At 39.2% G+C, this 22,454-nt stretch overlaps 1 protein-coding gene across 1 annotated transcript in view; it reads left to right on the plus strand.

Annotated features, from left to right (window-relative positions):
• ABCC4 (ATP binding cassette subfamily C member 4 (PEL blood group)) overlaps positions 1-22,454 on the plus strand; it is a 220,790-nt gene that overhangs the window by 126,866 nt on the left and 71,470 nt on the right. Inside the window, exons 21-23 of the mRNA XM_081326452.1 lie at positions 12,362-12,512; positions 13,805-13,924; positions 22,208-22,318. Coding sequence (XP_081182578.1) covers positions 12,362-12,512; positions 13,805-13,924; positions 22,208-22,318 — 382 coding nt within the window. The remainder of the gene's footprint in view (positions 1-12,361; positions 12,513-13,804; positions 13,925-22,207; positions 22,319-22,454) is intronic.

The raw sequence follows: 22,454 nt of genomic DNA on the forward strand, positions 1-22,454 counted from the left end.
GTGGTAGTGACTGGGGAGAAGAAATGAGTAATAAGTGGCTGGTAGGAGTGGCTCTTAACAGTTTACCATTATATCAGGGTTTCAGTATGTAGTAGTTTAATGCTTGGTAAGTTGTGCCTAGTTTGCCTTTGAGACATTTGGCAAACTTTCTGCAGTGTTATGAAACATATCCACAGTAAAGGAACAATCAGCTCACATGAAAAGATAGCACTGATTAACCTAATTATGCATGTACTTCCTCAAAGAAGGCAATGTTTACTATAGCTGTTTGGAATTGAAATAGGTGTGGTTATTTACAAAAAAGAGATTAGTAATAATAGGGCTGAAAATAATAGCTTCAATGGAAACAAAAGAAAGAAGTATTATACATACAAAAAGGTTGTCTTAAGTATAAATCAGGGAAGTAGTAATGGATTAATTTGCGGCAAAATATTTGGGTTTCAGGAGAGTCTCAAATGTCTTTTCTGGAAACTATGTAGGAAGTCCAACACAGGAATTTACTTTCCCACTTATAATATGGTCTTGTTTGGGAGACCCTTGTAGTTCTTAAGCCCTCAGCTGGTGATAGTAGCCTAGTGCTTGAGCTCAAAAATCTAAGTAGACTTGAAATGGAAAATCAATCCTGAAAGCTGCAATGGCCAGCCATTTTCATATTGCTGCTAAGATAACAACACAAACATGGACCTACTCTTATCAGGAATTAAGTGAACTCAATGAAGAGTTTACTAGTGACATCTAGATATTACCATGTAGCCAGACTATGTGTTACCTATATGTTTATATTTATCTGAATGGTGGGCCATATTGATAGTGAACATAGTTGCAGAGCTGCATTGGCAAGATTAACATTTATTCCATTACCACATTAATTTCCAAAGTTAGTTGGTGCTTATCTAATTTAGCAATAGATTCAGAAGACAGATTAAATTGTCTAGGCATTGAATAGTTATATATTATTCTTGGCCATTACCAGCAATCTGTTGAGACTCGACTTCTGTTCTTTTCCTTGCTTTTGAAGAAAATTAGTCTTGTGTCTACCGTAATAGAAGAGAGGGGAAAGCCCAACATTTTCTGCGGGTTTTAGCTTTGATCTTTAAAGCTGCAGTCCAACAGATTTTAGAAAAGTATTCCTTTGTGGAAATCTGCTTTATAAGTTCTTTTCTTTTTGAATGGTCATAACACAGTATGTTGAACTCTAAAACTCACATATTGAAACATACAAGAAAATCAGTCCTTTGTAGCAAACAACCAGATGGGATCTTGACCATTTTATTTCATTTCAGATATGAGGCTTCTTCAGACATGAAAGCACAGGCCTTGATCTGTAGGCAAATTGATTTCTTTAATCATATGAATGCTTGTTTACTTTATTTCCTATTGGTATCTCCTCCAAAATTTACAATCTAGGAAAAAGATGCAACAATTCCAAAAAACATTATGCTTAGCAAAGGAGCATAGTACAAAGCCCTGAATTTTTATGTCACTCGTTCCTACTGTTAGCCCTTCTGCATTTTATACTCTAAGATACAATGCAAGGATTTGTTTTGTTTTCAGATGAATGGACTTTTCCTGATGTCTTCTTGATTTAATGATCCAGTGCATGCTTGAACAGTTAGAGTCAGACTAATTTTAATCCTGTTAATTTTAAACAGTTTACTACATCAGCCTAAGGACCAAGTGACTCTCCTAGTTTACGAGATCAAGAATGGATTCTGTGTTCCTTTTTCTAGCACAAAATCCTTATTTTTTATTTATCTGAAGTAAGGTAACTAAAAACCCTCCAGATTTAATGCTAGTGAGGAGCCCCTTTCAGGTAGCTTTTAAAGAAAGGTAGACTGATCAGTAACTGTTTTACATGTCTCGCCCACCCATCTAAAGAGGGCTCTGACAAGGCTGAATTTCTTCACAGTTTTGTCCCTGATATTTTTGTCAGTGAAAAATATAATAATTCTTAAATCATCTCCTTTGTAACCATGCTTCTGAAATGATTTCAGATGCATAAGAAAGTAAATGGCATGTTACCAGCTTTCAGTTTATATACTCACTCCCTCCTTAAAAATTTCCCTCTTAATTGTGGGCAGCATTGATTTAGTTGAAGTATTTTAGTTGAATTGTGAAGGGCTTCTGGTTTATTTGTATCTGGAGAAGCCCAGGTTTGTACAATAAATCCCTATTATTGAATATGATAAAGATCTTTTGTCATTTGTTTTGTTTGCAGGTGTCTTTTATAAGAGAACCTCTAATCTCTTCAGGAAGAAATATTTTCTCTTTCTTTAAAAAAAGGGGAAAAAATCAGTATTAACTGAGAATAAAAGCACTGAGCCTTTGCTATTGTTGTTGACAATTTGAGAGACATTTCCCAATAGTCATTGTTCAAATGGTTGTCAGGAGGAATCAAGTAAAACTCAATAAACAATGCTGTAACCAGAAGCTTTTCTTGAGACGATTTGCATTGAAGAAGTAGTTCATTTTCCAAGTTCTGGTAGGGTCATTTAGAATCATTCCAGGGTTGTTGTTGTTTTTGCTTTTCTAGCAGTTGAATATTTTAGTTTTGCAGAAATAAATCTATATGTAGACTAGAGGAAATTTTTTCCTATCACCCAATTGTGCAGTAAATGCTAGAATGTTGCTGTGACCTTTAGCAGTATCTTTGAAAAGGTGCTAATTTGTTTTCAATGGGATTTATTTACATGATAATGTATGTTACTGAAAATGATTACCAAAGAGTAAGTTTCCTTGTAGTTGATGGTTCTACTTTTTAATTATTTTGTTATGCTTTACAAAATACTATTAAAATTTCCACACGCACAATGCAGTTCTATGTATCCTTATCCAGAGATAAATCCTGCAGTGTTTAATCTTGTTTAGGACTGCAAGCTTAAATATTTTAAAAGAACTGGAGCTGTAGAAATTTAAGAGTACAGAATCCTTTGACTCTATACTGCTATTTCTAAAAATTATTCACTAATAAATTATGCCAAATGTGCTAATCAAAATCTTTTTTCCCCATTTGCTTTTTATATACCCATATTTTCCTCCCTCTTTTACTTCCTGTTTTAAACATTGCATGGGTATGTTTCTTTCTTTCTAAAAGTGTTAACATTATCTTGCAAAGCATTTTCAGATTCTCTTTAATGCAGCATACTGACTGGAGGGTTTTGTAGAATGTTTGGAAATATACATCTGTTAAGTTTAATTTATGTTCCTGCCCCTTCTAAATGTTGCATTAAAAAAAATCTTAAGATTTTGTTTTGATTCTGGGGGAACATTGTGTGCTATCTGCAGCTGCCCTTGAATGAGAAAGAAAAGGCCAGTGATTTATTGAAGCTGGTGAATTGAAAAACCCCTTTTCCCCTCCCCAAAATCAACAGCTTGACTGAGTTTAAATAAGTGACTTTTCATATCCTTTCATTGCACACAAAGACCTAATCCTGAGACTACTTGAGCCACCAATGTAGACTGTGGACAAGACCACCACTGGAAATGTCATCCCTTCTCACCACACACAAAAACACATTGACTGCAGCTTTTATGAAGTGAAAATGCCAAAGAAAAGGAAAAATGCAAGTGAGGTGGCTGTAGTAATTTTTTCAAAATAAAATAAAAAAGGCTGCTGTGTTTGGATATTAAGAACAAAAAAGTGCCTAAAATGACAACAATGGCTCAGGTCACTTGCTTTCATAAGTGCAAATGAGTGAAACTGCTTATTTGTTTCAATACCGTTGACCCTTACATTTCATTGTGTGGAAATGTCAGGGAAAGTGTGTTCGAAGACATTTCAGCATCTTTTAGTTTTCAATGTGGTTGTCATTTTGAGATTCTCAAGGGCCTCTCCCATCTGTCTCCTTCCTTTAACACAATTCATTGGCAAAGTAGACTTCCAGATTTTCTTTATCTTCAGCAATAATTAACTGCCACTTCTCTGTTTTGTTTCTAATTTAAAAACTAAATCAGAATCCAGTATAACCTTAGTATTATTTTTTCCAAAAGCAACAGGAACAGCCTTGTTTCAACTTATGATGGGTTACCCATATTTTGTCTTTTATGGGCTACTCTGATGATTATGTGAGATGGTCCAGCCGATGGAAGAAATACCTGTTTAGGTTAATGTCCCCATAACAACTCAAGGGCAGTTCAGGGCAGAGCTTGAAAGAAGAAGAGAGATTGGTGGCAGTGCTGTTCAAAGATCTACAGTAGCTTTTCAGCATTTGTATTTTTTAAAATTAGTTTATAATATAAAATACAAAAATACAAAAGCAAATAATAGGAAAAATAGGGGAGGGAAAGGGAAGGGAAAAGTGTAGAAAAGAAGGGAAAAGTAAAGAAAAGGCATTGACTTCCGACTCCTTTTGGTGCAGTAGCATAAGGTAACAACATCAAACCTCAACCTTTTACTTCTATGTAATAGTTAAACTAACCATTTTTATAACAACAAATTTATCTAACTGGTAAAACTCAGAATCAAAAGTTTCATTTTTTTTCAACCTCAAGCACAAAGTCCAGAAGCGGTTTCCAAGTAGAAACAAAAGTAGTTGTTTTTTTCCTAACTCCGTCAACTTTTGCAGCCATTCATCTATTGTGGGAATCAAAATGTCCTTCCATTTTTGTGCATTTTTGCTGCCCTCTAGCTTCTCAGCCTTTGGAAGGGGAAAATTTGGACAACTTGGATAAGAAAGAAGGAAAAGTTGGTGGTAGAGAAGAAGCCCTTTAGGTTTCTTTGCCTTGCCAGTCTGGCAAAGTATGACTGATTCAAAACATTTTGCTGCCTAAAAAAAAAAATGCAGATGATACTCCTTGTTAAAGCTAGGTAAAGGTAAAGGTAAAGGTTCCCCCGCACATGCATGCTAGTCGTTTCCAACTCTAGGGGCCGGTGCTCATCTCCGTTTCAAAGCCGAAGAGCCAGCGCTTGTCCGAGGACGTCTCCGTGGTCATGTGGCCGGCATGACTAGATGCCAAAGGCACACAGAACACCTTAGTGGTCCCTATTTTTCTACTTGCATTTTTACGTGCTTTCGAACTGCTAGGTTGGCAGAAGCTGGGACAAGTAACAGGCGCTCACTCTGTTACGCGGCACTCGGGATTCGACCCGCCAAACTGCCGACCTTCTGATCGACAGGCTCAGCGTCCTAACCCACTGAGCCACCGCGTCCCTGTTAAAGCTAAGCTCATCAAATTATTCTGGCTTCTGAAAATCATGTTAAGTACCTCTTCCTGACTGCTATTGTATTGTCTCCAGCCAGGCCTCCTTGAACACTATTACACATATTCAACTTTATATATTCTTTGTTAAAGAATATGCTAAAAGTTATACCATTTAAAAAACCAATTGCAGTAATTTTGAGCATGAAAAGGGTTCTGTCATTCCTTTATAAGCATCTGGAATTCATAATGTGGACCATATAATTTCTTTACATTGAGTTTATGCACTTTAATGCAAATATGCAGAAGAAGGATTTTCCAAATTGCAGAAAAACAACATTCCAAGATGTTTAAAAATATTCAAAATTCTACCCCAGGTTTGATGTTCACTGAAGGTAGTGAATGTTGACTTTTCCTAAAAGTTGTTTTTTTTACTCTAGATAAGCTACATGTGAAACTCAAAAAATTAGAATATCGTGCAAAAGTTCATTTATTTCAGTAATGCAACTTAAAAGGGAAAACTAATATATGAGATAGACGCATTACATGCAAAGCAAGATAGTTCAAGCTGTGATTTGTCATAATTGTGATGATTATGGCTTACAGCTCATGAAAAGCCCAAATCCACAATCTCAGAAAATTAGAATATTACATGCAATCAATAAAACAAGGAGTCTACATAGAACAATATCGGACCTCTGAAAAGTATAAGCATGCATATATTCTCAGTACTTGGTTTGGGCCCCTTTTGCAGCAATTACTGCCTCAATGTGGCGTGGCATGGAAGCTATCAGCCTGTGGCACTGCTGAGGTGTTATGGAAGATCAGGATGCTTCAATAGCGGCCTTCAGCTCTTCTGCATTGTTCGGTCTCATGTCTCTCATCTTTCTCTTGGCAATGCCCCATAGATTCTCTATGGGGTTCAGGTCAGGCAGGTTTGCTGGCCAATCAAGCACAGTAATCCCACAGTCATTGAACCAGGTTTTGGTGCTTTTGGCAGTGTGGGCAGGTGCCAAGTCCTGCTGGAAAATGAAGTCAGCATCCCCATAAAGCTCGTCTGCGGAAGGAAGCATGAAGTGCTCCAAAATCTCCTGGTAGATGGCTGTGTTGACCCTGGACTTAATGAAGCACAGTGGACCAACACCAGCAGATGACATGGCTCCCCAAATCAACACAGACTGTGGAAACTTCACACTGGACTTCAAGCATCTTGCAGTGTGTGCCTCTCCATTCTTCCTCCAGACTCTGGGTCCTTGGTTTCCAAATGAGATGCAAAAGTTGCTCTCATCAGAAAAGAGGACTTTGGACCACTGAGCAACAGACCAGGTCTGTTTTTCTTTAGCCCAGGTAAGACGCTTCTGATGTTGTTTGTTGTTCAGGAGCGGCTTGACAAGAGGAATACGACATTTGAAGCCCATGTCCAGGATCAGTCTGTGTGTGGTGGCTCTTGACTCCAGCCTCAGTCCACTCCTTGTGAAAGTCCCCAACACTTTTGAATGGCCTTTTCCTGACAATCCTCTCCAGGCTGCGGTCATCCCTGCTGCTTGTGCACCTTTTTCTTCCACACTTTTCCCTTTCACATAACTTTCTATTAATGTGCTTTGATACAGCACTTTGGGAACATCCAACTTCTTTTGCAATTACCTTTTGAGGCTTTCCCTCCTTATGGAGGGTGTCAATGATGGTTTTCTGCACAACTGTCAGGTCAGCAGTCTTCCCCATGATTGTGATTCCTACTGAACCAGACTGAGAGACCATTTAAAGGCTCAGGAACCCTTTGCAGGTGTTATGGCTTAATTAGCTGATTAGAGTGGGACACTTTGAGCCTAGAATATTGCACCTTTTCACAATATTCTGCTTTGCAAGTAATGGGTCTATCTCATATATTAGTTTCCCCTTTTAAGTTGCATTACTGAAATAAATGAACTTTTGCACGATATTCTAATTTTTTGAGTTTCACCTGTATTTGGATCTGGAAGAAAGATTGCAGTCATTCTTTTCTTCCCCTCACACTCCTGCATTTTGCATTTTTCAATTGTTGTTTGCATTGTTTGTAATGCAACCAGCCATTCTTTCCTTGGGTTTTGGCTGATGGCGAAACACCAAGTTAGTTAAAGGGTTTCATGTTCTCTCAGTTCTCTCTTTGCTTTAAATTTCACCACTGCATTTTAAAGCTGCGTGATACTACTTTCCTGGTAGCATTTATCACAGTTGAGGTAATGCAATACTAAAACAAACAAATACTGATTTACATAATACCATAATTAGGATTTGGTTATGTGCTAAATTAAATGCTTGCATGCCTGTATTTTAGTTGGTGAACACCTTTGAATATCAATCACATTTAGATTATTTTAATTGTAACTTGGGGGGTTGACATAATCACCCCTGCATTTCAGAAATGTACATTATGTCATAATGATATTAATTACTGATAGACAACCTCAAAGCCTAGGAGCAGCTATCAGTAAACAAAATGAATGGGAAACCAGGATAGGGAAAAAATTGGGTTTCATCTCCATCTACAGCCTCAGAAGAGGCTGTTTTATTGTACAGTGTCCACCATGACCACACATCACAAGCATTAATTAATTAGGTGCTTACAATCAAAGAACAATTCCTGAAGCTAGGAGCTGGGTGGTATCATAGCCACTTCCCAAAATACAGTTCTGTAGACCAGCCCTAGGATGAGGGTAGTACCGCTATTGACCAAGAAGATACAGCAGATCTTATTTTCTCTTGATATGAAGGTCTTCCACATCAGGGAAATATCTTAGTCTCCCACTTTTGCTCTTTTACGATTGTTAAATGAAGCATCGTTCAGACAGCCTTGAATTATAGAGATTTGGTTCCCATATCCATATTCTGGAACCCGGCTTGCATCAGTGATGTTTAAGAACCTATGGCCTTCAGCATTTATTGGTCTCCTGAGCTTTTCATGCCAACAATGAATGCAGAGTTGCCTTTAACTCAGGGTTCCCATAGGCTTGTCAAGCATTTTCCTGTTTTTCTAAATTGCTCCATCTTTCCTTGTCTACATTTCTACTTTGTTTTTTACAAAGGACTATGGATTTTATCCCTTCAAAACATTTCTATGAACGCTGTAACACAATTTCCTGGCAGGAAAAGTTGCCATAGCAGAAGGAAGAAAAGATCAAGTGATTCCATTAACATTTCTAACAACTTCTTAGCTACTACAAATCTTTTAATTCCTCTGTCACTCATAGAGTATAACAATCCTGTTTTAAATGGTGATAAGTACAAATCTTTTACATTGCCTTAAACTACTGATATACTATGGATGTATTTATAAACAAAATAGGGATTTTTTCCCCTGTTTGGCAAAAGTAGATCTCAGATTTTACTTTCTGATTCAAAAGGGAGGGTTTTTTTTGAAGTAAAATTACCAGTGCAAATTACCAATATTGGCTCTCAAGGGATAAATATAAGTAAGCTAAATGAATCTCAGAGTAAGACTTGTAAAATATTTGTATAGATTTAAATACGTGCTTTCTGTGAGATTTAAAGATTTTTCTTTTTTGTCTATTTGCTTTGCTTTTCTAGTATAAGAAGTAGTTTATCTATCTATTTCTTCAGGACATTCTGAGAAATATCCATGTATTGGTATGAAATGTCACATTCAGGCTGCTAATATGTAAAGTCTAAGGATTATAGATTCCTGTGTTAAGAGAGGTGTACTTGTTATGCTGAACATTGCTTACTGAGCACAATGTAAAGTTTCAGTGTGGTCCAGCTAGGTGGCAGCACTAATCAACCTTGATTGATGTAGGAAGCTAAACAAAGTGCCCTGCTGTAGGCTAAACTAGAACATTAATAAAAGTTCTGGAAGTTGGCAGTAATAGCAAATTACGTATATCCATATTGTGCCTAGATCCCCCATGGATGTGTCTGTGCAATTCACCAACAAATAGATCTTGCTATACCAGCCTTTAAAGCCCTGAAGAGTCGGAAGGCTGATAGTCCAAGGAATTTGATTCCCTTTGCAGTGCTAACCTGCTTAGCCATTAAGATCTGCAGGGAAAATATTTGAGATAACATCTTGTTACATGGTTTGTTTTTCTTTTAATATTTTATACTGTTAAAAGTATAAAGGTGTTTTTACTCTTAAATATTTACTAGTGAAAGCCAACGTATAAATCAAACCTATTAATGTATGAAAATATTTTTCTTGCTGGTTGTAAAGATAGTGCGCCCTGATTCTTGACAGAAGAGAAATTACGTAGAGAGAGATGGGCTGAGGGGGCCTGTGGAATGACCTTTCTTTCAGCTGGTCAGTCCTTGTCAACTGGAGGAGAGTTCATTTTAAAAACTGGGCAATACGTTTAAGATAAAATAATCTTTACTGTCCCTTTTTCCGTTTAAACACTGGCACACATTAAAAATGAAATTCTGATGACCGCTCTCAAATGAATGTGTGTATGTGTGTGTTGTGTCTGCTTCGGATACCACAACGCCTCCTTCCAGAAGGTTACAAAGAAAACTGATCATGGAGAGGACACGTAACATCCCTAACAATACTGAGGACTCTGGTCGAGCAACACTTATATGCCTATTCCTGAATAGAAGGAAGTGAATATCTAATAATCTTTTCTGCTGTCCTCACGACTCTCTGCACAGCCTTCCTGTCTGAAACAATAATACTTCCAAACCAGGCATGTCAAACTCATGACATCACGTGACATCGTGCAACATATCGGGACTTTCCCCCCATTGCCGGCAATGGGGTGGGCATGGTTTCGGCGTGACACATCTGGCCTGTGGTCTGGCAGTTTGACATGCCTGCTCCAAATCAAACAGTAATACAATATGACAGTTGCTTTCAATTGTCCCTATAGAAAGTGGTAAGGACAGGGGAAGAAAAACGTGCTCTTCTCATACAGTGCAGAAAATGCAGGTGCTGCTGTACTCACTTCATCAGTGTCACACTGCTGAGTGACCAAGCTAACCTGCTCATTAGCTGCACACCCAGAAACTCAATACTACTAACCACTAATCAAAGATGATTAGGGGACTGTAGACTAAAACATATAAGGAACGGCTGCTGGAATTGGGTATGTCTAGTTCAATGAAAAGAAGGACTAAGGGTGACATGATAGCAGTGTTCCAATATCTCGTGGGTTGCCACAAAGAGGAGGGAGTCAAGCTATTTTCCAAAGTACCTGAAAGCAGGACAAGAAGCAATGGATGGAAACTAATCAAGGAGAGAAGCAACCTAGAACTAAGGAGAAACTTCCTGACAGTTAGACCAATTAACCAGTGGAACAACCTGCCTCCAGAATCTGTGAATGCTCCAACACTGGAAGTTTTTAAGAAGAGACCGGACAGCCATTTGTCCGAAATGGTATAGTGTTTCCTGCCTGAGCAGGGGGTTGGACTAGATGACCTCCAAGGTCCCTTCCAACTTATTATTATTATTATTATTATTATTATTATTATTATTATTATTATTATTATTATTATTATTATTATTATTATTATTATTATTATTACCTCCATAGTTGAATCATTAATGCACAGAGGTGTATGGCTATGCCTGTCTTTTCTGAAATCTTTTTTGTTTTTCTACATTTAGAATCAAGCTGTTCTTATTCCACCAGTCCATTAAACCCTCTACCTCCTCCTCTTTTAGCTCTTTTTTCCCCTGAATATCAAGCCAAATATTTTAGATCAGCTTGATTCACCTCCTCCCCGCTCTGTGTAGAAACTGCAGCCCTCATGATGATAGTTTAAAGAAAGGTAGCACTAAAAGAAAAGGGAGAGGTAAAGTTTAATTCATTATGAAATGGTCATGTGTTTTCCAAGAATAATGTTCAATTTGCATAAGTTGGGAAATCAGATGCCTTCTCCTTCTGTGTAGGGCTTGGTTGTTGCCTGTGCAATAATGTGTCTGCCTTTTGAAACTATTTCATTAAGTTTATTTGCATGCAAGTTGAGTTTTTCATATGCATGATATTAGAATGACCCACCCTTTCATAAGTTTAATGTTAATGAGACTTCTGTAAAATTCCTTCCAAAGATAGGATGTGTGTCAGACAATGGTGTGTCAGAACATCATCTAACAATATCCCCTCTCTTTTATTTTCCTTCAATGAGAAGGTTTTGTTCTCTGCACTTCGGCAGGAATATTCCCATCTGAGAGATTTTGTTTCTTAATGTTGTAACCAAGCTGATCCTGAAACTAAAGAGAAAAATTGTTCTCCAGTTTATTTACTTCAAGCATACTTCAAGCAGGTGCATAATGGCAAATTTGGCCTGTGTATAAATGAAGCTTTGATGAGGCCATTTTATAGATCTAGGGACACGTAAAAGCAGGGTAAAATAAAAAAAATTAATTAAGCAGTGCCCTAAAAAGGTAGAATTCCCTCAAAAGGCAACAGTAGTAGAGACAATGTTAAAGCCAGGAGCTAGGAAAAAAAATAGCACAGTGCATAAAGTTGAGATAAGCCCCAGAATCACAAAGGGCTTGGCTGAAAGGGAACAAAAAAAAACCCTAGGACCTTTATGGAACTAAGACCGGAGGACAGAGGGTTGGAAAAATTTGGAACCTAATTTAGGAGAAAATAATTTTGGTGTTTTTGACTCTGCTTGATTTCTATTATCTTATTTCAGGGGTCTTCAAACTTGGCCCTTTTATGACTTGTAGACTTCAACTCCCAGAATTCCTCAGCCAACATGCCTGGCTGAGAAATTCTGGGAGTTGAAGTCCACAAGTCATAAAAGGACCAAGTTTGAAGACCCCTGTCTTATTTGGAGACAAGCAAGACAGTTAAAAAAATGGTGGCAATTCCACATATGGAGTTCAGCTGTGGCCTTCTGAAAATTAGTTGCTGTTTTTTTAAGCACCGGAAGTATCTTTCAGCCATCTTTACCATTGCCCTTGAGTTAGTTCATTAACGTCATTACCTTGCAAATCGGGGTGGGCAGAAATGATACAGCAAGTGGGACTTGGCGATTTGCCAAACATCTTGTCCCTTTGACTTTATTGTGAAAGTAGAACAATGGGCAAAAAAGTCAGCTTATGGCTGTTAGTAGAAATAATTAGGAAATATTTCCTAAATACTAAGTTCATTTGTATGATTGTATGGACGTTGGGATGGTCTACTCTGGACGTCACTATCTCTTCTACATGGTTGTGTACAAGGCACTCAGAAGAACCTTTGAAAACTAAGATGTGATTCCTGTCCACCTTTTCTTCTGGCAGACTTTTCTTCAGGTGTGTGGGGTGGTCGGAGTAGCGATTGCCGTGATACCCTGGATTCTCATCCCATTGGTTCCACTTCTTATTCTGTTCATATTTCTTCGACGATACTTTTTGGATACATCAAGAGATATCAAACGTTTGGAATCTACCAGTATGTTTTTTCAAATTTTATCGTTGCATTCCATGCTGCAAATTGCTCACATGCAGATTTGGTTTTCCTCCTGTACATATATGTGTATTTTGGTAGTGATTTTGAACATTCTTTTGGCCCATTCCTTCTTGTAGCACTTAAATGGCACGTATAAAAATCCATTTCCAGCACATAAACATTTTTCCATTTTCAGCATCCCCAAAACTCTTAATTTCTTGCTCTCAGCAATAGACACAACATATGCCCCTTCTTCTCTCACTAGCTGAGCACACCTCCCATGTGCTTTGCCTACATTTGACATTAGGAATGCTTGAGAAATATGTTGAAATAAAAAGTGAAGGAGGTGCTTTCAGCCCCACAGTACTTAATGCACCAATTTTATTTTAAATGAATAACCCCCAAAAGAGATGGATGCACCCTGTGACCATTAGAGGCTGGGGGGAAAAAGGAATGTGACTTTTGGACTTCAAAAGGTTGCCTGTCTCTGATTTTTTTTTAATTAAAAAAATTGTCCTGCTTTCTGTTTTCTCTTGATTTCAACAATTCAGCTATGGATTATAATTGACACTTCTCTTATTCTTCAGAATGAAAATAAATGAAAATTTGGAGTTGCAATAGAAACAGAGGACAAGCTAGGAAGTTGCAGCCTACTTAAATACTGTATATAATAGATTGCTAAATGACCTCAATTCTACAGAACAACTGTAGCATAAAGACTACATTTTCTTCATTATCCATTTTCCTCCCACAAGTCTGCCTTTCCATTGCTAGTTAGCATTTCTATCTACCTGTCTCAGAATATTGCCTGCTCAGCCTTTGTGCCAGACCTTCTGGTGCTGAGTAGGTATGAACAACATTATTCCACCTTATTCTAACTTTGCTTTGTGTTCTTCACTGAAAGATGTCAGAGGAACACATTCTAAGTCACACAGATATTTCTGAATGAATTCTGTAACTGATTATCAAACAACATAACAATTCAGGAGAGAGATAACCTAATCATGGCTGTATGTACATCAGTGGAGTATCACTTCCTGCAACTTCTGCATTATTTGTTTGTTTATCAAAATTATTTGCCTTCCATCTCGCAGTTCAGGTGACTCTGAGCAGCAATAATTTTATAATAATTTTTAAATAAACATTGAGATAATTTTAGAGAAACTTACTGTTTTTTGTAATATCAGTGATAAATATTACACATTTATTCAGTTAATATCTGTTAATAGTATTAAAGGTCAGTATAATGAAAGAGTTCTCTTGAAATCTGACATCTTTTAATCTTTATGTTGCAGCTCGAAGCCCAGTTTTTTCTCATTTGTCATCATCTCTTCAAGGACTTTGGACTATTCGCGCTTTTCAAGCACAGCAGAGATTCCAAGAATTATTTGATGCACACCAAGACCTACACACAGGTTTGTAAAAAGACCAAGGTAATTAATTTCCAGTTCAGCAGAACCAAGCAGGAACATTCTTCCTGCAGTATGCTATTTCATAAACTACTGTATTCATTGAGAAATGGAATGAGGCAGGAGAATTAAACATTATTTCATCTGAGGCATTTGTTATGTTGTTGTTGTTAGTTGCGAAGTCGTGTCCGACCCATTGTGACCCCATGGACAACGTTCCTCCATGCCTTCCTGTCCTCTACCATCTTCTGGAGTCCATTTAGGCTCATGCCTACTGCTTCAGTGACTCTATCCAGCCACCTCATTCTCTGTCGTCCCCTTCTTCTCTTGCCCTCAACCTTTCCCAGCATTAGGCTCTTCTCCAGTGAGTCCTTCCTTCTCATAAGGTGGCCAAAGTATTTGAGTTTCAACTTCAGGATCTGGCCTTCTAAAGAGCAGCCAGGGTTGATCTCCTCTAGGACTGACAGGTTTGATCGCCTTGCAGTCCAAGGGACTCGCAGGAGTCTTCTCCAGCACCATAGTTCAAAGGCCTCAATTCTTTGGTGCTCAGCCTTTTTTATGGTCCAACTTTCACAGCCATACACTGCAACTGGGAAGACCATAGCCTTGACTATACGCACTTTTGTTGGTAGGGTGATGTCTCTGCTTTTTAGTGTGCTGTCTAGTTTTGCCATGGCTTTCCTCCCCAGGAGCAAGCGTCTTTTAATTTCTTGGCTACAGTCCCCATCTGCGGTGATCTTGGAGCCCAGGAAAATAAAATCTGTCACTACCTCAATTTCTTCCCCATCTATTTGCCAGGAATTGAGAGGGCTGGATGCCATGATCTTGGTTTTCTTAATGTTGAGTTTCAAGCATTTGTTATATGTCTTCTCAAAAAATCTTCTCTGTTTCAAGTAGCCAAAAAAGAACATAAAACCTAATATTGGTTAGTGGGAGTGGGTTGTTTTTTCTTTTCAAATGATAGGAAATTAAACTAGGGCAAATTTCTTCAAATACATTTGAAAATGTACTGTCTACTTGTAAAAGTCTTCTGGAAAGCTGCGGGTGTATCAGGAACTTCTAATGTCAGGAACCTTCTGTTGCTGGTCTTGCATGATATGGCATTACCTAAGATAGACCCAGTGTATATAATCTGGGGTTCTTCCTGGATTCATGTCTCTTGCTCAAAGAACAGGTTGCAGCTGTAGCTTGGGGGGGCCTTTGCATAACTTCAGTTCTGCACCAGGTAGGCCTGTTCCTGGACAGGGAGGCCCTGCTCACTATCACTCATGCTCTCTCATATGGATTACTGCAATTCGCTCGACATGGAGCTATCCTTGAAGTGTATTTGGAAGCTTCAACTAGTGCAGAATGTGACAGCATGGCTAGTAAATGTCATCAGTTATTTAGTGCATGTCAGATGTCGATTCTGTGAACTGCATTGGTTGCCAGTGTGCTTCCAGGTGCAATTCAAACTGCTGGTTGTCACCTTTAAAGCCCTTCCATGTCAAAGTCTCCTTAATGAAAGTTCTCCTGCCTTGGGCAGGGAGGGCTGGACTAGAAGACTCCAAGGTTCCTTCCCGCATATGATTCTGGGTTACTTAAAGAACCATTTCTCTCCAGTTGTTTTAACCATCTGATCTGTTCAGGTAGGATGGACATGCTTTGAGTCCCTCAACCAAAGAATGCCAGATGGCAAGGCCAATAAGATGAATTTTTTCTGCTGTGGCACATTCTCTCTCTGTGAAGATCAGGATTGCCCTGACCCTCCTGGCCTTTCATAGGCTCTAAAGATACGTTTCTGTGCGTATGCCTGGGGCTCTAAGCATGTGAAGGAACCCACATCTTGGTCCTGATAGTTATTTGGGTTTGTTGTTTCTCAGCTGCCTTTTATTTAACTTACCACGGAGACGTCCTCGGACAAGCACTGGCTCTTCGGCTTGAAACAGAGATGAGCACCGGCCCCTAGAGTTGGAAACGACTAGCACGCATGTGCAGGGGAACCTTTACCTTTTTAATTTAATTTAATTTAATTTAATTTTAATTCTGTTTTATCACCCAGAGTAATTTCTGAGATGGGCAGTCATATATATTAGATAAACAAATAAAATCAGAAGGTATGATATATATGAGAGCCAGTTTGGTCTAGTGGTTAAGGCATAGGCTACAAAGTGGGAGATAGTGAGTTCAAGTCCCACTTTAGTTATGAAAGCCAGCTGGCTGACTTTAGCCCAGTCCCTCTCTCTCAGCCCAGTTCACCTTACTAGATTGTCCTTGGGAAAATAGAAGGAGGAAAATGTGTTGGAAATGTTTGCCATCTTGATGTTAATGGAGATTCTCAATCATCCTGGTTATGGTTGTTGCAAAGGTGCTTTTACTAAAAGGCATCTGGACTTCATACTAGGTAAAATCTTGCTTAATGCCAGTAAATGTGAGAGGGATCTTGGAGTCCAAATACACAATCATTTAAATATGAGCCAGCAGTGTGTGGCGGCAGCCAAAAGAGCCAATGCAATCCTAGGCTGCATTAATAGAGGGATAAAATCACAATCATGTGAAGCATTGCTTCCACTTTAGAAAGCCTTAGTATAACCACACCTGGAGTACCACATCCAGTTTTGGCCATCACAATATAAAAAGGTGTTGAGAAAGAGTGCAGAGAAGAACAACAATGATTAGGTGGCTGGAGGTTAAAACATATGAAAAACAGTTGCAGGAATTGGGTATGTCTAGTGCAGGGGTAGGGAACCTTGGCTCTTTTATGACCTGTGGACTTCAATACCCAGAATTCCTGAACCAGCCATGCTGACTCAGAAATTCTGGGAGTTGAAGTCCACAAGTCATAAAAGAGCCAAGGTTCCCTACCCCTAGTCTAGTGAAAAGAAGGACTGAAGTGACATATAGCAGCCTATATTTGAAGGGTTGCCACAAAGAAGAGGGGGGTCAACCTATTTTTCACAGTACCAGAAGGCAAGAGAAGAACAATGGATGTAAAATAATCAAGGAGAGAAACAATCTAGAACTAAGGAGAAATTTCCTCATGGTGAGAACAATCAACTAGTGGAATGGCTTGCCTTCAGAAGTTGTGGGTGTCCCATCATTGAAGGCTTTCAAGAAGAGACTGGACAGCCATTTGTTTGAAATGTGAGAGGGATCTTGGAGTCCAAATACACAATCATTTAAATATGAGCCAGCAGTGTGTGGCGGCAGCCAAAAGAGCCAATGCAATCCTAGGCTGCATTAATAGAGGGATAAAATCACGATCATGTGAAGCATTACTTCCACTTTAGAAAGCCTTAGTATAACCACACCTGGAGTACCACATCCAGTTTTGGCCATCACAATATAAAAAGGTGTTGAGAAAGAGTGCAGAGAAGAACAACAATGATTAGGTGGCTGGGGGTTAAAACATATGAAAAACAGTTGCAGGAATTGGGTATGTCTAGTGCAGGGGTAGGGAACCTTGGCTCTTTTATGACCTGTGGACTTCAATACCCAGAATTCCTGAACCAGCCATGCTGACTCAGAAATTCTGGGAGTTGAAGTCCACAAGTCATAAAAGAGCCAAGGTTCCCTACCCCTAGTCTAGTGAAAAGAAGGACTGAAGTGACATAATAGCAGCCTATATTTGAAGGGTTGCCACAAAGAAGAGGGGGGTCAACCTATTTTTCACAGTACCAGAAGGCAAGAGAAGAACAATGGATGTAAAATAATCAAGGAGAGAAACAATCTAGAACTAAGGAGAAATTTCCTCATGGTGAGAACAATCAACTAGTGGAATGGCTTGCCTTCAGAAGTTGTGGGTGTCCCATCATTGAAGGCTTTCAAGAAGAGACTGGACAGCCATTTGTTTGAAATGGTTTAGGGTCTCCTGCTTGAGCATGGGGTTGAATTAGATGTCCTTCAAGGTCCTTTCCAACTCTGTTATTCTATGAATCTATGGCTTTCTTGTGTTTTTTTCCCCTCCTTGAAATTGTTTCACTTCTCCTCCAAGAAGTTTGCTGAGAATTCAAGGTGGCGAACTCAAATGTGCTTTTGCTAAAAGGCAACTGGACTTTCTTGTTTTTTGTTCCTTTGAAAGTGTTTCACTTCTCACCTAAAAAGCTTCATCCAAGAAAAACAAAAAACAAGAAAGGCCAGTTGTCTTTTGGCAAAAGCATCTTTGGGTTCGCCATCTTGTGTTATTTGTAAAAATAATAAAGGTGGGATATAAATAAATAAATATAGAAATAAATATACAGTACATATCTGTTTACATTTGGTTCCCACATTTACTTCTTGAAATATGTGTAGGCTCCTAGTCCAGGCATAGGTAAAGGTAAAGGTTCCCCTGCACATGCGTGCTAGTCGTTTCCAACTCTAGGGGCCGGTGCTCATCTCCGTTTCAAAGCCGAAGAGCCAGCATTTGTCCGAGGACGTCTCCATAGTCATGTGGCCGGCATGACTAGACACCAAAGGCACATGGAACGCTGTTACCTTCCCACCGTAGTGGTCCCTATTTTTCTACTTGCATTTTTACGTGCTTTTGAACTGCTAGGTTAGCAGAAGCTGGGAGAAGTAACAGGCGCTCACTCTGCTATGCCATACTAAATGTTTTTTTTTTTTTTTTTTTTTATTGAAAAGTTTTAAAATACAATTTTCCTTTAAAAAACCCCCCTTCCCCCTCCCTCCTCCCCCCCTACCTCCCCTCCTCCCCCCTCCCTCCCCCCCCTACCTCCCCCCTCCCCCCCCCTACTTCCCAGAGCTGAATACAAGGTATATATATATATAAAAAAAAAGCAAACCTAAGCAACCATATACTAACAACTATAAATTCTAAAATCCATCACTCTCTAGCTTATATAGGATAAAACAGACCTTAACAATATTAAATATATATATATAAAAAAAAAAACTAGAATAAGAAAAGGACACTCTCTAGCTTATATAGAATGAAACAAACCTTAATAGTATTAAACATATATAGTATTAATAGTATTAAACATAAGGAAAAAGAAGAAAAGAAAAAAAAACAAACCCTTCTCAACCCTATACTTATCCTAAGTAAACTCCATTGCAAACAAAACTTGAACTTTAATCCAAAAAAGCTCACCCTTTCCACAAAACCACCAAATATAGAAATATATTGCGTCTACACCCAAATCTTTTCCCCCCTCCCCTACTTGACTACTTGACTATATCGTAAAAGTTCCAAAGACTTCTGCAATTCCTGCTACTTTCTCTTCTTAGATCGTTTTGCAGCAGCACGCGTCACCCTCTGTTTTATAGATTCATCCGACGAGGTTATATCTTGATCTCCTCCAACACCGTTGTCTTCTATCTGACCATCTTCGGCCTCTTGATGCACTCCTTCTCCAGATCCCTTTCCAGCTTCCAAAAGTGTTAATGGCGTTGCATTTAAAACATTATTGTAGAAATCACGCGCTTGCATCACAGTAACCAAACGGTACTTTTTACCTTCGTGCGTCACCATCAACCCCACTGGAATCTCCCATCTGAACCTTATATCTCGCTGCTTGAGCTCTTGCACAAGAAATGTAAAATCCTTCCTTCTCCTTAGAATCTTTGGAGGAATTTCTTTTAAGACCAAAACTTCTTGATTAGCAATCATAACTTTAGTATCATAAGCAGCTTGTATAACTTCATCTCTAGTTTCCCTTTTTGCAAAGTATACCACCACATCTCTAGGCAACTTCCTCTGTCTGGCAATCCATGAATTCACACGAAACACTTTGTCCATGCCTCCTTTTATTTCAGATGCTGGCTGTTTCAACACTATTTCAAAAGCCTCAGAAACCAGCTGCTTTAGATCTTCCTTAGTATTCTCCTTTAAGCCTCTAATTCTAATGGCAAACTGCATCTGAAAATATTGAGCAAGACACAGTTCCTTTTCCATTTTATTTTCATTCTCCAATACTTTTGTTTCTAATATAGCATTCTTTTGAGTCAAGTCTTCTAGCTTTTCCTCCAATTCTTCCACACACTGAGCCACTTTACACACTGAAGTCAAGATGTCTACCCTCATTGCTTTGAGCTTCTGTTCCATCCTCTCCTCCATTCTCTCCTCCAATTTCTCCAATTTCTCCTCCATCTGTGCAAATCTAATATTAATTGATTCCAAAATTACCTGGGTATGTTTTTCAAGAGCATCTTGTAAGTCCTTTGATGTCAATACATCAGGAGGATGCAGCGCCTGCAATAATGATTGTTGCACGGGAGAAGTTCCAGCACTCCGAAGAGTTTTAGGGGGTGGTTTAGCCGCCATCTTTTACCAAATATGACGCACTTTCACTTCAAATTTGTAATCCAAAAAAGTCCATCAAGCTGGAGAGTAAAACATAATAATCCTCTTTACCATTTCCTCTTGTATCGCTCTGCCTGCTCCTTTAAATCATAGTCATTCCTTCAGGCAGGGGTGGTCGCAGACGGCTGGCTCTGCTCCAAGAACAGGAGCAGAGGCGACGGCCAGCTGGGAGCAGCCCAGGCTACGGGGGAGTTCAATCCTTCAGCCGCCCAAGCCATAAGCTCAGGCGGCCCTGGAGAACTCTACCCCTACCTGGGAGCTCGCCCCCTCCTCTTCTCCCGAGGAGGGGGCTTCAGATTCGCCCGAACAGCTGATCGGCGCTGTTTCGGGCGAAAAAACAACAGCTGAGCCGCGGGCAGCCCGGGAAGGCTCCCTTCGTCGTCCGCGGAGCCACCGGAAGTCCCATACTAAATGTTTACTTTACTAAATTAAACATACTAAATGTTTAATGTTTAAATGTTTAAATGTTAAGCCATACTAAATGTTTATATGAACTGGAATATCTACGCAAAAGTTACTCAAGGCAACATATGGATGTGGTCAACAGTTTATAGTGATGCTTAGTGGTAACTCATTAGAATAAGTTATTGAGTGTCTGCCCTGCCCCATCTTGGTCTTTCAGGAAAGCAAGACTCTCAACTCCATTTATAGTGAAAAGAATACTTTTACTAAAAGCCAAGTGGTTGCAGTAAAACAAAGCCAGAACTGAAGTTTTGCATATGGAAGCTTCCCAGTTTACTTTCTCTTTCTCATTCCATCCCTCTGCTATCTCCTGTTTGTCCAGTCACATTCAAAGAAGTTGTTTTGGTAACTGTCCCTGCAAAGGTGGGCTAGATCTTGAGCCGTTACATTCCATTTCCCAAGCTGGGGACCTTGGGATGATGAGCCGATGTCTCAGGATGGTACTAACTTTACTTCCAGTTTCCCTATTCCCCCCAGCTCCCTCCCCCCCCATAGGATAAACTGGTTCTTTCTACTCTTCGTCCAGTCCTCAACTCCAGGTTGACAGATCAGACCTAAGGATTAATACGAGGCAGAAGGACTCAGTACAGGTAGTTTTCAACTTACAACCACAACTGAGCCCAATTTCTATCTAGAAATTGTTAAGTGAGTTTTGCCCCATTTTATGACATTTCTTGCCGCAGTGTTAAGTGAATCACTGCAGTTAGTAAGTTAATAACCCGGTCGCTAAGTGAATCTGGCTTCCCCATTGACTTTGCTTGTCAGAAGGTCACAAAAGGGGATCATAGGACCTTGGGACACAACAATGGTCATAAATATGAAGCAGTTGCCAAGCATCTGAATTTTGATCCCATGATCAGGGGGATGCTGCAAAGATTGTAACTCTGAAACTCTATCATAAGTCACTTTTTTCAGTGCCGTTATAAATTGAATGGTCACTAAATGAATTGTAAGTCAAGGACAATACAGGCAGTCATTGACTTATAACAATTTGTTTAATGACTGTTCAAAGTTACAACGCCACTGGAAAAAGTGACTTACAATCATTCCTTGTTCTTATGACTATTGTAGCATCGTCATGACAAATGATCAAAATTTGAGCACTTGGCAACTGGCATGTATTTATGACAGTTGCAGCCTCCCAGGATCATGTGATCACCATTTGCGACTTTCCCAGTTGACTTCCAACAAGCAAAGAGGTTTGATTCGCTTAATGACTGCCTGATTCACTTAACAGCAGCAGTGATTTGCTTAACAACTGTGGCAAAAGAGGTCATAAAATTGGGTGCCATTCACTTAACGACTGCCTTGGTTAGCAACATAAATTCTGGTCCCCATTATGGTCATAAGATGAGGACCACCTGTATCACTGTATGTCTTTAGAGGTAAAATGGAACTGCCTCTGAAAAAAATCCTTTTCCTTCCTGAATTTCCAAAATCAGTTTCAAGGATAAGACCGAATTTATATAACCCAATTGTTTCAGCCCTGCTAATGTTGTATCTGTTGCATCTGAACAATCTCCCTTTCTTCTTTTTGCTTTCAGAATCTTGGTTCCTATTTCTGACTACGTCTCGCTGGTTTGCAGTACGCTTGGATGCCATCTGTGCCATCTTTGTGATAGTGGTGGTCTTTGGCTCTTTGCTGCTTGCACAGAGTAAGTTTACTTGCTGGAAAACATTATACTATTATCTACTCTGGTTGGCCTTCTCATATTTTTCTAGCTATGCTACCAACATCAAGTGAATAAATTGCGTTCTTTTCACAAGCCAATTACTGGTAATGAGATAGTA

This window comes from Vipera berus, assembly GCF_964194415.1.
Source record: "Vipera berus genome assembly, chromosome: 4".
Taxonomy (NCBI): Eukaryota; Metazoa; Chordata; class Lepidosauria; order Squamata; family Viperidae; genus Vipera; species Vipera berus.